This window comes from Panthera onca, chromosome B1, assembly GCF_046562875.1.
Source record: "Panthera onca isolate mPanOnc1 chromosome B1, mPanOnc1 haplotype 2, whole genome shotgun sequence".
Classification (NCBI taxonomy): domain Eukaryota; kingdom Metazoa; phylum Chordata; class Mammalia; order Carnivora; family Felidae; genus Panthera; species Panthera onca.
In genome coordinates, this window is record NC_138342.1 from 137,920,314 (window position 1) to 137,938,193 (window position 17,880).

Consider the following 17,880-nt stretch of genomic DNA (forward strand, 5'->3'; position numbering starts at 1 on the left):
GATATTAGGCTTTATTTTAATCTACTTTTTAAATAGTCCCAGTATTTAAAGTGCTATCTATCTTAATATTTTCTCATATGTAAGAAGGATTTATAACACTGAAGCACATTATCTAAAAATTCCCTTCCCATTTCATAATATGAGCTTCAAAACTACCATTTATGTCACGACCAATTGCACAGGTATCAATCAATATATTTACAAGTGTATTTTATAAATAAAAATAATGCAAGAATGTGACAGCATCACTACAAAGGAAGAAAAATAAAATAACAATATAATCAAATGGAGGAGAGAATCTTTAGTAAGAGCCAAAAGATTAAGATTAGTTTTAAGTTCAGTAAGTTGTATTCAATATAAGGTTTTATTATGAAATGAGATAACCAATTACTCTTCAATTTTAAAATTTTCTTTGACTTGAACATCAACTACTATCATGGCTAACATCCAGATAATAGAGCTTTTGCTAAATGTCCAATCATTAAATGCATTTCATAAGTGTAGTTGTTTCAATATTATTCAAGTTTGTCCTATCACAGAAGCAGGCATTAGTTTAAATAGAAATATGCCTTGGATAAGTATTCAGATTAAGGTAACAATCTTGATAATTGATTTTTATATAAGTAAGAGGTTCATTGTTAAGAATACATAAGTTGGATCATTTATAAAAATTAAAGCTTCCCATCGCTTTACTGAAAATTAGGTAGAACTGAAAGTTTTGTAAAGACAAAGTTTTAAACATATGATTAGTCTAACAGTGTTCTCCTTTAAACAAAAGAATATGTATCTAATTCTCTAGGCAACTCTTTAATTTTGCCATATCCATTGTGCATAAACCATGGTAATAAATTCATGTCATCACTGAATTTTATCTTCAAAATCCTCTTTGTTCTCTTGCCTTGAATCAACACACCAGTCTCTCCCTGTCAAAACACCAGAAAGGAAATCAAATAGATATATTTCATCAAAAATGGGAAAATAATAGTTAATTTATATCATTGAATAGAAGTCAATTAGAATACTAGCATAGAAATGAAAATTATATTTTTACTTTTTAAAAATGTTTATATATTTAGAGAGAGAGAGAGAGAGCAAGCAGGGGAGAGGCAGAGAGAGAGACAGAGAGAGAGAGACAGAGACAGAGAGAGACAGAGAGAGAAACCCAAGCAGGCTCCACACTTCCAGCGCAGAGCCCAACGAAGGCTGGGCTCAATCACATATGAGATCATGACCTGAACCAGAGTCAAGTGTCAGACACTTGACTGATAGAACCACCCAGCCACACCTATTTTGTACTTTTCATAAATAAAATATGGAATCAGTACTCTTACACAGTGTTTAGTTCAGAGCTAGTTAGATTTTCGTATGGTTTAATTCATCACTGAAAAGGATTGGAGAACAGTTCTGAAATATGAAAATACATAAAGGGAGCATTTTTAGTCTATTAAAGTGTGAGAGTGTATGTGTTTGTGTGTGGGTCACCATGAGTTCTAGCAGTCACCTTTCATTTGGTTCAGTTATTAGAAGCAGTAATCAAAATTGCTTCCCTGACACCAAAATTCTGATGCTAATGAAATTGAATAAATTTAAAAATCAATATACAGATAAATGACATGTTTTTCTTGATATATGACTCTGGGTATTATTTCAAAATGACCAGGTAACTTTGCCTCATAAAATTCTCTTCGTAGGTATTTAATTTAAGGGAAGAATATGAAATAGTCATTTCAAATTAATATTTTAATTTTTTGGCTCTATTTTTAAAAGTTTGCATAATTTGAAACTTACCCAAAAGTTGTATAAATACTATAAGATAATGAAAGAAATACATGTCTGCATTCTTTTTCCCTGAAGTATTGAAGAGTAACTTGCAGATACAGTGTCCATTTACATATAAATCCTTTTGTGCATACTTTCTAATAACAGGGTATACACCTGAAGTTTCCACATGCAAATGTGCTTATGTACCTGTGTATCAATAGTATTAACTTAAAAATAAAAGATATTTTTATCTTTCTTGAGATTTATACATTGTTTCTATAGTATTATTGACAGTAAAATAATATCAAATATTATGTATTACTTTCAGATGTCATGTCTGATGTCCTTTAATCTAGAACAGTTTCTGTTTCATTCTTTGTATTTACGACATTAGTGTATATTTTTAAATTTTTAATTTTTTTTAATTTTTGACAAAGAGGTAGGAAGAATGCAAGCAGGGGGAGGGCAGAGAGAGAGGGAGACCCGGAATCCAAAGCAGGCTCCAGGCTCTGAGCTGTCAGCACAGAGCCTGATGCAGTGTTCTAACTCACAAACCATGAGATTATGACCTGAGCCTGAGCCTAAGTTGGACCCTAAATCAACTGTCAACCAGGAAACCCTATAGCATTGATATTTTTAAGACCATAGCCACTTACTTTGTAAAATGTCCTATCTTATGACAGCCCCTTTCATTCTTGATATGGATAATCTGAGTTTTGCTATTTTTATTCACCAATGTCCAGTCTTGCCAAATATTAATTGAATTAACAGTCTTTTCATAAAGGCAATTTTGGGTCTTCTTCATTCTGTTTTACATTTGTTTGTTTCAACAATTTCTACTATTTTCTTTATTTTATCCTATTTTATAGGATTAATTTTCTTTTCCCTTTCAAACATTTACAGATTTATTTTGTCACATTTCTATTAATTTATTCTTGACTTAACTATATTCTTTACTTTCACTTTAAATCACCTGTTATCAGAAAAAATAATGCCAGCGATTTTATCTACGTATGTATGTATTTTCTCGGGTCTTCTTTTATGACCCAGCATATGATTATTTTTGGAATATAAATATTTAAGAGCATTTATTTACTTTTATCTTTTACATATTTTAACATTCAACATTTTCCTTTACATTTAGAATGAACGTTCCTTATAACCATGATTTGTTTTATGTCTAATGCAAATATTTTATAAGAACATTTAGTCCAAAAGGACTTTTCAGTTTAACATGACTGTTTGATTATATTTGCTCTATCTTTTCTATGTCCCATTTCTATCCTTTCTCTTTTGAATTGAGTATACACTTTTATAGATTAATTTATTAAGTACTACATACAGCTTTCAAACACAAATGTCTAATATAAATGAATTATTTTACTTATTCCCATGGAATGTAAAAAACAGGGCACATTTCCAATTTTTTCTGTCTCTATCACTGAGTTTTTACCAGGGATCATTTTCCTCCACGTGGAATTCTTTTTTAATATTTTCTATAGTTAAATGCCACTAACAAATTGTACATTATAATTTCCTGCAAATTTTTTCACTATGTTATTAAGTTTGTTTTTATTGGTGCATATCTTTCCTTTTGAAATTAGTTATTTCTCTGGTTTTTGGATTCTAGTAATCAGTAAATATTTTTTAAGACTGTTAATGCTACTATTCCACTGCCTTCTTGCTGCACTTATTTCTGTTTAGATGTCAACTACAAATTTTAGTCCTTTCACCAATTTCTATATCTTTTTTATGTATTCTGGTGAAAATTTTTAATAACCCTTGAAGCTGTGGTTTGATATCATTTATTAGTTTTGGAAAGATTCTAGGCACTCTCTCTCTTATATTACTTCCGTGTATTATTTTATTTTCTCTCAGTAAGGCATAAATTATAAATAAGCTAGACAATTTTACAATGTCCCATATATTTCTTCATTTTTTTTCTGTTTTCATGCTCTTTGTTTTCTGTTTCCCATGATCCTTGTATTTTATTCTGAATTTTTTCTTCTGATCAACCTTCCAATTAGCAATTATCTTTTCATCTGTTCCTAACATACTGCCATTCTTATCCACTGATTTCTAACTTCAAACATTGGGCTTTATTTTAGAGTTTTTATTTGTTTTATTTTTATATTTTTCACTTCTATGCCAAAATTGTGCATTCTTTTTTAAATTTTTATAAACTTTAATACATTTTGTTAAGTTAATATATCATACTTTCAACTATTTGGATCTTCTTTGGGTGTTTTAATTGTTTGAACGTTTTCCTCTGGGTTTTCAATAACGTCCTATCTATTTCTATTCCTAGCTATATTTATACTGTAAATTGCAAGTAAAAATTGTGGAGACTATATTACCTCCTAATAATACTAGTTTCTGGCAACAGAACTTACTTTCCTTTTGGCAGATGTTAGGCTAAGGGCATTGCTTTAATTCACATGGGATTTGAGATAGTTTAATGCTAAATTCTATCTTTGGTAAGATCATTTATTTTGTGTTGAATGTTTACTCTTAGGGCTTAGCTCTTCAGTGTCCAAATTAAAAAAAAAAATGAGTAAATGATGATGGGAAGAAGGAGGGTCTTATGCTTGACGCTCTCCTTACTCCAACTTTTCTCCTGCCACAAATGTATAGAAACATCCCTCCAGATTTTCACCCTCTTATTTTCTAATTTTGGAATCAATAACCACCCACTGGGAAATAAGCAAATGTCAGTCCTTTCTTTCACTCTTGGATATTGACTCCTAAAATCTTGCTAGCATTATGGTTCCCGGATACTTTTAATCTGAGCCTTTTAATGTTTTATAGGGCTTTTATATTAGTTCCTACTTAAGGAACTTAACAACAGTTTAAAGTTGAGTTCTTGTCAACCTTTGTATAACATGTAGTTTTCATATTTATATTTTATAATCATACTTTATAATATATAGTTATCAAAAAATCTGTATAACATCTGGAGAACTTAAAGTAAAAACTTTATAGCTTTCTTCACTTCTTCCAACATAATTACCAGAAAAAAACAATGTATATATAACAGAAATTTCATCTTAGCAAATAACTTTGAATATCACCACTATGTGTTAGAAACAAAGTTAAAAATAATTTAAGTATGCAATAAAAACTCTTTCTTTCTTTCACTATAAAGTCCATGTGCTGAATTTTCTCACATTTCTAGAGATAATTATTATTCAAAGTATTTATTAATTTTGGTCTTAAGTAGATAATATTTCCTTTGAAATCACCAACCTAACATAATATGACTAAAAATTAATATTATTTTGTTAACATCTAAATTAAGTCCAGGTTACAATAATTTTATAGACATGCCTAATCCATAATATAAAGATAATATACTAATATAATTCTTCTTTAACAAAGCTACTAAAGTGAAGGCAGATTTATGTTCAACACTCTTCAAACATGTATCACTTACAGGTACGTGCTTTTTCCCAGATGTCCCAGTCATGCTTGGAATGTTTTTGCATTAAAGACATGTGCAAATGCATGTACATGTTAGTGTGTGTGTGTGTGTGTGTGTGTGTGTACAAGTGTTTTCCTCAGAGTTATATCTCTTCATTGTAATTATTTGCTATAAAATGGACAGTTCTTTTTTAAAGATACATTGTTGTAGATTACTAAAGTGTAGGATGTGCTAAATTCAGATGTTCCATAAATTCCAATCTTGTTTTAAGGTGGATTACATGTTGACATCATTGTTGTTATCTCTCAAATACAAAATATTTTATGTTCCTCATATGAAAGAGATATAATTTTATTTGCAATGACACTTAAAGCAAATCTGTGGTTGTGAAGAAAACTAAAAGTAAACAAAAATTCATTGTTCTATAATATAGTAATTTCCATGTTCATTTATATTGTGTTCTATCATTGCAGACTTTGTTGTCAAAGCTATCAGAGCATATTTATATGAACTTTGAACATAAATTAGCTTAAAAGCCAAGACACTAATTACTTATTTGAATTCTTTTCTCACTTTCAAATTTCCATACATTACTATCCCATTTATGATTTATGTGCTTCTAATTATAGAAAATCTCAATGAAGAAAACAAATTTTGTTTCATGATTCTAAAACATGTCTTCATACATAAAATGAAGATCAGTACAAATTTAACCAAAAAGCTTTGAGTGTCTATTTTTTTTAGGTTGTAAAATTTTGCTTCTGTCTCTTCCCCAAAAACAACATGCTCTAAAATAAGATTCTAAAGAATTGTTTGCTAAAAGGGATTAGGTATTATTGAGAAAAACAGTTAACTATTAAACTTAAAAGTGCACAGTCTAACTAACCCACTTAAAATAAAGCTAAAATTCACTTGGAAAATATACATGTATGGTAACTGTGCCAAGTCTCATGAATAAAAAGAAAACACATCTTTTTATGACAAAAACACATGGTACCATTTAATTGAGGGTTTATAGGTAAATATTAGAAAAATATTCTTTTGATAGGGTATTCTCTAAATAAAATTGGTTTAATATTTCATAATATTTTTAATGTTTATTTATTTTTGAGAAAAAGAGAGAGAGGGAGAGAGACATAGCATGAGTTGGGAAGGGGCAGAAAGAGAGGGAGACACAGAATCTGAATTAGGCTCCAGGCTCTGAAGTATCAGCACTCAGCCTGATGTGGAGCTCGAACCCACGAACCATGAAATCATAACCTGAGCTGAAGTTGGACGCTCAACCTACTGAGCCACCCAGGCACCCCTAATATTTCATATTATTAAGTAAGAAGCTCTTTGTCCTAATTTGTCATAAAAGCTTTTATAGTCAATTGAAGCAAAATTTAATAGCTTGATTATATTGTAAACAGATGCCCACTTCAGAAAATTTATTCTGCTGTGTATAATTATATTTATTTTTAGAAGAATTGCAAAAAAATTATTAAATGCATGTATGGACTCTCATGATACTTCATAATGATAGAAAGACTTCTATTTGAACAGGAAAAAATGAGCACACAATTTAATTTTTCCCTCTTCAGAAATCTCAGTAAAATGACTGTAAGTGGATTTTTCTCATGATGCATGAATTTCCAAGAATAAAAACTGTGGCTGAACAAATGTAGGCATAAGAGATGCACATATAAAAAGAAGAGCTCCATAAACAATTTATATGCATACATGTTAACTGGCATATTGAAACTGAGAAACCGAACCTAAATGCCTGATAGGAGTAGAGCATACAGTGTAGACATAAGCTGAATCACACAAAAGAACTCTGGAAGATTTTAGAAATTTCAGAAACTAAATCCATCTGAAGGCAGGTTATATAGCTGCTACCTCAAAACATGGTTTACATGGCTTATGGTTTAAAGCCTGCAAATAAAACAATTACAGCTCCTTCCCCTACTTGCTACAATTCTATAGTTTCACTTTTTCAGGTCTTCCAACCAGAGATACAGTGGATTATGAGCACTGACACTCAGTGAAGACTGGAGTGCTATGTGGAAAAATAGGGAATATATGGAAGTCTATGGTCAATTGCCCCCATCTCTTTCACTTGGCTATCAGGAAACACAGAATCAGTCTTTGATTTGGTTCTATCGTATTCCAGCCTCATCTCCACTTCTACCAGTACCAGCAAAAAGAGGAAGTACCTCTCTGGTCCAATATACTGACTGCTGGGACTCCTAGGATTAGATGGCTGAGTGTCAGCAGGTGTGTTAATATTAAGTTTTCTACTCATTAAGTCCCACTCATGCTCACAAATCCCCAGAAAACTTTGAGTGCCACACTATTAAATATGAAAACAAAATGGTCAAGTATAACCAGATATTTGAAGAAATCCTCTGATATGAAAGACAAACCAAAGCAGGCATCAATTCACCAACAAGCAAAACCTAAAAAAACAAAAACAAACACACACAAAAAAACAAAAAAACCTAAAAGGAAACAAAAAATACAGCATAGTACATGTAGCAGGAAAAAAAATCCCATGAGAATCAGACAACTGATATCCTAAGAAAAGTAAATAAAAGAAAATATTACTTTCATGATAAACAGAACAGTGTACAATAAAAAAGGAAGATTTAGAGAGCATAAAAGGTTTCAAGATATACTTTTCAGAAATTAGCACACAGGGGAGTAAGGTTAGAAAATAAAGCAGAAAAAGAAAAAAAATGTAGAGAATTCACTAACTACTAAAAAAGAAAAGAGAAAGTTAGACTAGAGAAAATGGAGGAGGGAAATTGTCAAAAACTAATACAAGAATATTTCTCAGGGGGTGTCTGTGTGGCTCAGTCAGTTAAGCATCTGACTTCAGCTCAGGACATGATCTCACAGTAGGTATTTGAGTTTGAGCCCTGCATCGGCTCTCTGCTGTCAACACAGAGCCTGTTTTGGATCCTCTGTCCCTCTGTCTCTCTACCTCTCTCTTTCCCTCTCTCAAAAATAAATAAAAATTTAAAAAAAGAACATTTCTCATAACTAAAGGATATAGGTATGCAGATAAAACCACCTGAAAAAATGGTAAAAAAAAGGTCCATGCTAACACATATTATTCTCTCTCTCTCCCTCTGTCTCTCTCTCTCTCTCTCTCTCTGTCTCTCTCTCTCTCTCTCTCTCTCTCTGTCCGTCTCTCTCTCTTTAATTTTGAACATTACTTAAAAATTCTAAAAACTTTTGAGGTGAGATTTGAAGGGGAAGAGTTCACACAGAAAGGATCAGGAGTGGCATAGGATCTATAGATAGCAGTCATAGAAGTCTAGAAAGCCTTCATAATTCACAGAGAAAATGCTTTCCAATCTAGATCCAACAAATAGTTTGTATCCCTCAAACTATCATTTGAGGGGGAAAGTTAACCAAAAACATTTGAGAAAGGACCCCTCAAAACATTTACTTTCATAATTATTGGAAATAACTACATCAATAATGGCATAAACAAGATAAAGGGGGCCATCATGTAATCAAAAAGAAATTGACCTTAGAGGAGAGGGACGAGAATTCCCAAAGTTAAGTGAAGGTCTGTATTAAAGTGGAAAGTAGATTTCAAATCCAAATCATGATGAGAGTAAGAGGATTGAGAGGTACAGAGATATATACCCTCTAAGAGCAAACACACACACACACACACACACACACACACACACACACACAAACATAAGGGGGCACCTGAGTGGCTCAGTTGGTCAAGTGCTGAACTTTGGCTCAGGTCACAGTCTCATGGTTTGTGTGTTAAGCCCCTTCAGCTCAGAGCCTGAAACCTGCTTTGTATTCTGTGTCTCCCTCTCTCTCTGCCCCTCCACTTCTCACACTCTGGCTCTCTCTGTCTCTCTCTAAAAACTAAACAAATAGCTAAAAAATTTAGAAAAGAAACATAAATTATTCTGTGCTTATTAATTAAGGAAAGTATAGTTGCAATTTTATTTTAGAATTTGAGTTTGAAATTGTTTCATATGGAAAATCTAAGAATTCATTCTAAGAAATAGAATAATCTGAATTCCCAGTAAAACAACACTGCAATAGTAAGGAAATATATATAATTATGAAAAAAATATATAATTTCAGAACTTGTAAACATTAGATGTTGATTTAAACTAAAATTATATGTTGACAATGGAGAAATGGTAGAAGAGGAGAATGTTGATATACATTTTTATTGGCTGTTAGGGGCAACTACTATAAGGGAGCTAAATCTTCAAATGTTGTCATAGAAAGTAAATTGATAATATCTTAAACTTTAAAATAAATAAAAGCAATTACAAATATGATGTCATTAAAAATATGTAAGAAAATAATAGAATACATTACTGAATGAGTCTAAAATATTTGTTTCTCTGAAGAGGAAATTGAGGGGAGGTGATTCATAGGTTAAAGAATAGTAGATAAAAAGCTTCTGCACTGCAAAGGAAACAATCAACAAAACTAAAAGGCAACCAATGGAATGGGAGAAGATATTTGCAAATGACATATAGTACAAAGGGCTATTATCCAAAAGAACTCACCAAACTCCACACTGGAAAAACAAATAATCCAGTGAAGAAATGGGCAGAAAACATGAATAGACACTTCTCTAAAGAAAACATCCAGATGGCCAACAGGCACATGAAAAGATGCTCAACGTCGCTCCTCATCAGGGAAATACAAATCAAAACCACACTCAGATACCACCTCATGTCAGTCAGAGTGGCTAAAATGAACAAATCAGGAGACTATAGATGCTGGCGAGGATGTGGAGAAACAGGAACCCTCTTGCACTGTTGGTGGGAATGCAAACTGGTGCAGCCACTCTGGAAAACAGTGTGGAGTTTCCTCAAAAAATTAAAAATAGATCTACCCTGTGACCCAGCAAAAACACTGCTAGGAATTTACCCAAGGGATACAGGAGTGCTGATGCGTAGGGGCACTTGTACCCCAATGTTTATAGCAGCATTTTCAACAATAGCCAAATTATGGAAAGAACCTAAATGTCCATCAACTGATGAATGGATAAAGAAACTGTGATTTATATACACAATGGAATACTATGTGGCAATGAGAAAGAATGAAAAATGGGCTTTTGTAGCAACGTAGATGGAACTGGAGAGTGTTATGCTAAGTGAAATAAATCATACAGAGAAAGACAGATAACATATGTTTTCACTCCTTTGTGGATCCTGAGAAACTTAACAGAAGACCATGGGGGAGGGGAAGAAAAGAAAAAGAGGTTAGAGAGGGAGGGAGCCAAAGCATAAGAGACTCTTAAAAATAGAACAAACTGAGGGTTGATGGGGGATGGGAGGGAGAGGAGGATGGGTGATGGGTATTGAGGAGGGCACCTGTTGGGATGAGCACTGGGTGTTGTATGGAAACCAATTTGACAATAAATTTCATATTTAAAAATAAATAAATAAATAAGAGAAGAGTAGCTTCTATTCTGAACCGTATAAAAATAATTGACTTTTTAAAAATTCTGTGTACAGGGTGCCTACATAAAATTTAAATTAAATTCAAATTCAGTATGTTGTTATATTAATAAGAGTATATCATGATCTCAAACCATCAATCCAAACACTTTTGAAAAACAACCACAGAATCATATGGCAAAATGAGGACATCTCTTGATCTATAGCATCTATATAGACATCTATATGACATTTATATGGGATGATATATTTTATTTAAGCTAAGCTTATTTGTCACACTTATTTTACATTTCTTTTTATATTAAAACTTTAGGCCATGATATATTCTCATAAATAGTTTATTTTGGTACTTTATTTATCATAGGTCCTTGTCCCCTTGTCAAAAGTAAGTTATTGATAAATATGGAATCACCCATTTTGGTTAGAACAAATAATGGAGATTCACAAAAGATGATTTTAAAGACCTTTAGGTAAAAAGTTAATCAGAAAGAAGTAATTTTGTTTGATTTAGTGAATATTTAGTGAAAACTTTTTCTTAATTATTAATTTTCACTAACTGAATATAACAACGTGGTCACTTCTGAGATTCTTCACACTTCCTGATAAATAATAACAAAAATATTTCTCCAATATTCACAGGAAGTAGGAGAGAGAGAAATCTACCAGCCCTGAAAAATTATGCCATAAGCATTTAAAATAATATTGATGTTTTCAATTTATTATTATTTACTGAGCACCTACTTTAAGAGTCTCAGACACTACTTTGGTTACAGAAGACATGGAGATTTTTAAGTCATGATCTCTGTTGTACAAAGCTGAAGGCACTTTAATTGTGTCAAGAATTCAAAAGTAATTTAGACTTCTGAATGTGTTGGCAGAAAGCAACTGAAGCTTTGTAAAAAAGGGAAATGAAGATGAGAAATATTTTATGAGAATGGTTCATGTTTGAGCTTTTAGTTAGCAAATGACGATTCCCTGGAGAGAAAATATGACATCCTGAAAGAAGATGAATTACATATGTGTGTCATTTATTATGTTTGTAAAGGGACATATTTAACAGAAGAGTTTGTTTATCATACTTTGACCATGTTTTCATCAAACATATTGTGTTTTACTTGTTTTAATCATGGCATGTGAATGGGTGACAGTGAGTGTATGTGTGTATGTAAATGTGTGCGTGTGCAAATGCTGCACAATCTGTTTTCTTTTTCTATTTTCTTTGAAGTCATGGAGAACTCTGATCTTTCTCTGCTTCTTTTTCGTGTGTGCCTCTTTTGTCATACGCTTTTCATCCAGATTTCCTTTATCTCTGTCTTATCTTTCTCTTCTAATAGCAACCACAGTTTTTCTCCTTGTTCTTTTGAAGTCCAATGGGACCAAGCAATTCACCACTGTGGGTAATCTCAGTCTTACCTAAGAATTACGATGGGCTTGGAGTAACCAAAGACTGGAATTGCACTACTTGTCTAAGACATCTTCTAAAAAATTTATTATATTCTCCTTTCTAAAGGCACTTTTCAGTTCAGATTTTTTCATTGAGAGAGTCTGATTCAAAAATGAAACATACTAGGACAGAATTTCTTGGTGGTATCAATTGGTGATTATAGCTTCCCTCTCCTTTAATTTGACAGTCTAATTTTCATTAAGAGATTGGTTTGCAGAAATAAGAGCCACATGTTAATCTGCTTTCTACATTTCATCTGCCCATTGTTTTGCTCTTCTAACTTTAGAATTTGATCACTAAACAGTCTTCATTTCTTCCATGGCTACCAACACACCTGATCTTACCACATAAAACAGAATTTTAGAGTGGGATGTTGAATGAAACTTTAGACAATAAAAGAACTTTTTTTTTATTTTCAAGTGAAAAAGTTTCCCTCGATTTGTATCAGTCTTCTTCATCTTCATCCACAGTACAATATGTATGACAGATACATACATAGTGATATATGTATGATGTACATATAATAGATACTCTACATATTATAGATAAGTATTATAGATATGTATTATGATAAATCTATGCATGTATGATAGATAGCCTGTATATTTTGGGATTTGAGTAGGAATTTTCTTTATTGCTGCAAATGCAGAACCTAACATATCTTGCATATAATAGCATTCAGTAAATATGCGATAAATGCGTGAACTAATAAATGCACATTCTTTACATCAAAAAGACAAATTAATGAAATATTCACTGTCGTCAAGAAAAATGCTCATTAAGCTATTTTTAACACTTAAGATACTTTAACAATAAGCTTTCTCAAAACGCCAGAAACTTTATTCAAAGCTGAAAAAAAGGGAAGAGGAATAAAAGAAAAAGAAATATTAAATGTCACATATAGGTGGATGTCTAGAGGGTTGAGACAGCTTTAGGAATTCCCAGATGCTAACATTCAGAATAGGGTGTATGAATTTTGTTTCTTCTCTTAGTTTCACTTGACTGTGCCGTATGCTCAGTAAGGTAAGAAGGTCAATGAATAGACAAAGCCTCCCCATCCAGAAGACAGAGTATCTTAGACAATAGCAAAAAAATACACATTTTTGGTTTTGCTTTATTTGTCCAATCCATAATATATCATGTATTCAGATGAAGTGATACTGTGATTGTACATGATTGAATCAAGGGACTATTCCTGGGGCTAATATTTCTTTAATCCTCTGTGTATTTGTATTATAGTTTGTATACGAATAATACATACTGAACATTTGATATTTTGTGTGGCTCATTGAAAAAGAATGATATCTTTTCAAGTATATTAATAGTCTGAATGATAGCAGACTTCATGCATGTGAACACATTTTTAGAACCCTCAAGCTAGAAACTTTGTCAATCACTACTTTGTAGGGTCCCTTTATAGATGGGGAGGAAGGGCTGACTCAGTTTCATTAGAGTCCCAGGAGAACTGTAGCCTGGTGCTGATCTTATATGGCTGTTGAAAGTAGTGGCAGGAAAGGGATTTCTATGGGCTTCAATGCTTGTCACTGACAGCAGGGAACAGTGACACCTGTGGAGAAAAAGAGAGATATTGTTGAAGAAGATGTTAAGACTGAACTAAACTTCATAGCACTAAGAAGGAAACATTTTTTTTCACTCTTGAGTTCCTAAGGAAAAAAAAAAATTTCTACATTCTACAAGTATACTTTTCACTTTTATCTGAACAGACATATTAACCAGACTATATTACCTGGAAATATAAATTTCTAGTATGAGTTTTTAAAAGGCTAGAACATAATGCTTTAATTTAGAGATAACATAATAACCACCTGAATAATCCTAACATAAAATGTGTGATGTTGTTGTTACTTTTTTTTTTAAGTTTATTTATTTATTTTGAGAGAGAGAGTGCACAAGACAGGGAGGGGCAGAGACAGAGGGAAGGAAAGAATCCCAAGCAGTTTCTTCACTGTCTGCATGGAGCCCAATGTGGGGTTTGATCCCACAAACCATGAGATTATGATGTCATGCAAAGTCAGATGCTTAACCTACTGAGCCACCCAGGTCCCCCTGACTTTTAATTGCTTTCTGTCATGAAGTTAGTGTCATTAAGTTCTTCAGAAGGAATCAATAAGAATTATTTTTTAAAGGTTCAGTTTGATAAAAACAATCTTAAAATAACTTGTGAAAAAAAAGATTCTATATAGTAGACTAATAAGCTAAGAAATCAAACAAATATGATTAGAGAATGAGTAAGAGACTTACAAATCCTCCTTTAAGTAGTATTTGTAATAGATGATTTAGTTGGGATTTTTCAACTAATATTTGATTTCTTTTCATTTATTAATCATTAAAATAAAAAACACAAGTATTATTAGAACAAAATAAGAATATTATTTTATCATTTGCAGAAAACATTACGTATATGTGGAAATATTGGCATATTTTGAATGATGACTATATATACATAAGAGATCTTTTAACTTAATTTTATGACAAAGAGGTTAAAGTCTATGAGATGTTTAATTATTACTGGTTAAGAACATTTTTCTAAGTGTTAGTGTAATCACATTTTGCTACAGTTAAACTAGCATCTGCTGTAACCCTAAAAACGCCCTAGGGCATTTTAAACAACAGATCATAGCAAAGGATGGTGACTGTTTCCAGACACCTGCTGTGACATAAAATTTTTTCTTGGGAATCAGTAGTGTTGTTTTGTTTTGTCTTATGTTGTTTTATTTTGTTTTTCAAATTTTGTGTGTCCCACTGTCTGAACTAAAACTATGAGAGCTGTGTTATTTTATACACTATTGTTTAAAGATAGAAATCATTTCACCAGGAAGGATAGCTTACAAAATATGAGAGATTTTTGGTCAAACATATTTTCTCAACCTACTTGAGGCATACATTGTGTAAATTAAAATACACACACTCTAAGTGCACAATTCAATGACTTTTGACAAATATATATCTTGATGTAACTTCCACCTTAATAGAGATACAGAGCATTTCCTTCAATCAATCAGCCTTCAATCAATCCTTCCTACCTTGGTGCTAAGTAGGTGAAAGTATTCAAATTACTTCCTTTAACTCTATCTCTCATGTACAACATCAGAGTCATCTGGTTTAGGTCTCTGATAACAGATTTTTATTCTTGGCTATGTGTCACATCTTTCTGTTTTTCCCATATTGCATATTTTTTTATTCTGACAAGACATTGTTGATGATACATTGAAGACCATCAGGATTGTTATATTCCTCTAAAGAGTGTTGATATTTTTATATAAATGATTGTTGAGTGCTTGAACTTGTGCATCTTGCTTTCAGGTTCTGCTTATCCACATCGGTGAAAAATCCAAAGGGTTTTCAAAGTCTCTTGAACACAATAAGATTCAACCTTCAATTTTGTCTCCCTTGTAGTTTGCAGATCTTGCTTCTAGACTTTGTTAAGACAGTAATCCATCCAAATCCAGGACATAATCTTGACTAATAAGGTATGGTGTTTCTGCTATCACAATTGAATGCTAGGGGTGGTAACATGTACATTATGACTGGTCTGGAAATCCAGCATTTCCATAGCACCGCTTGGCATCTAGTGTCTCTGTTCTGTTTTCAGTCCCATAGCACCTTCTCTCTGGTAAGCTTCCTGTGGTATTGCCCTGAGCATGTACTGTCCTGCTCTTTGTCATAGATATTTTACTCCTAAACATCCATTTATAATGGTAGAAACTAAACAGCAGAAAGACAATTTTTCTGTTAAAAAAAAAAAGTGTGATGAGAGTGACTCATATTTCCTGAAATATTTAAATCAGAATTAATGCTTGAATTTAAGACAAAGACACTCTGATCTTTTGCTCTGATTTTACTAAATGTTTGCAACCACAGTCTTCTAGATATGTGCAATATAGAGTGATGTAAACAATCTGCATTATATGCTGACTTTGGTAAAACTTTGATCCTCTTCAATGCTGGATCTTCCTTTGATCAATCAAACTTAGTTAACTAAATAGCTCTGTGTGATGATGGAGTTATGCATTTCAAACTGATCTATAATTCACTGAAGATTCAGTTTTGTGTATTGAATGATATAAAGCTGCAATTCCATATTTCGTCTGCATGAATACAAAAATGACAGCATCATTTATTAAAAATACAGGTTTCTTCAATAAATCTCTCTTTCTGCCTCTATCAATCATGTGTCTGTATATATGTGAGGGTCTTTCTTATGATCTGTGTGTTTCTATTCGTGTACTAGTCTATCCCCAATAGTATTGTCTTAATTACTATAATTTGAATAAATCTTATGTCTGATATAACTGGACTCTGAGGGAATAACACCTATATTTGATGGAGAGGACTGCATGCCACCTATGAGGAGTAGATTTTCAACTAGGTAAAGTAACTAGCTAGTTCTTTGTATTTTGTTATGTCTTGCTTTGCTTTTGTGTTGTTTGTGAAAGATAACTGTAGTTTGTGTAGAAAAGCAAATTACATGTGGACATGTGTGTGGCCAAAGAGGTAGAATGTTTTCGATTCTGCTTATTTTACTTTAATATTTTTCTCTCTGTGTTGTTCTGTCTCTCTATCTCCATCTCTCTATTCCTGTCTCTCTGTTTCTCTCTTATTTGCCATCTATAGTATTGAGAAACCCCTGATCTTCATCAGGGTACACAATCACCCAGATTCAACTGTAAACTTCCCAGTCACCCATGGAGCCAATTGTGGCCATGTTTATATTTCTTAGCTGATAGTTTATAAGTGCAGTATTGTGTCCAACAACTTTCAGAACATATTTTTTTAAATGGTGTAATATCCGTCTCATCCCATCTTCTTTCCTGGTGACTAAAATATAGACACAGTACCTGCCGCTCCAGAAACCATTTTAGCGACTCAGATTACTTTGAAAATGGAAGTCACAACTGGCAGAGGAAAGAATGAATGTACCTTGGTCTCTAACAGCCAAAACACCACACTAATTTTAGATTGACTATTAGAAGACTTCATGTGCTTGAGAGAAAAATAACATTAAAAAATAATAATCTCTTTATTTAGGAACAGTTTTATAATCACAGAAAAGTTGCAAGGATAGTACAGAGTTACCATATACCCCACACCCAGTTTCACCTATTGTTAACAAGCTGTACTTGTCACAACAAATGAACCAAAATCAAATCATTATTATTAACTAAAGTCTACACTCAGATTTCAGTAGTTTTTATTTAATGTGCTTTCTCTGCTTCAGGTCTCATACAGGAAACTACATTACCTTAAGTTCATGTGTTTCCTTAGAATCTTCTAGACTGTGACAAATTCTCAGCCTTTTTGTGTTTTAGATGACCTTGACAGTTGTAAGGAGTACTGCTTGTAATTTTGTAGACAGCCCTTCATCTTGAATTTGATGTTTTTCTCATGTTTAGACTGAAATTATGGGCTTTTAGAGGAAAGTCATAAAGGTAAAGTGTTATTCTTATCACATCATATCAAGGGTATATAGTATTAACATAACATATCCCTAGTTATATTAATGTCAATCACCTGGCTTTGGGAGTGTGTGTGGTTTCCCCATGGAAAAGTTACTCTTTTCCAACTTTATATACTGTGCTCTTTAGAAGTAACTGTGCGCATCCCACACCTACTCTACAATGTGAAGAGTTATCTTCCAACTCCTTGAGGTAGAAATACCTTCATAAATTATTTGAAATTCTTTTTTTATTTGAATGGAGTTAGCACACAACTACATTAGTTTCAGGTGTACAACTTAGTGATTTGAAAGTTTATACATTATGCTACACTCGCCACAAGGATAGCTACCA

The 17,880-nt window shown here is 32.5% G+C and overlaps 1 protein-coding gene across 1 annotated transcript in view; it reads right to left on the minus strand.

The window, feature by feature from the left end:
• Window positions 1-12,912: 12,912 nt before the first annotated feature.
• The window catches only part of LOC144616024 (uncharacterized), a 96,814-nt gene continuing 91,846 nt past the window's right edge, over window positions 12,913-17,880 (minus strand). The window contains exon 3 of the mRNA XM_078445115.2: window positions 12,913-13,637. Coding sequence (XP_078301241.1) covers window positions 13,612-13,637 — 26 coding nt within the window. The 3' untranslated portion in view covers window positions 12,913-13,611. The remainder of the gene's footprint in view (window positions 13,638-17,880) is intronic.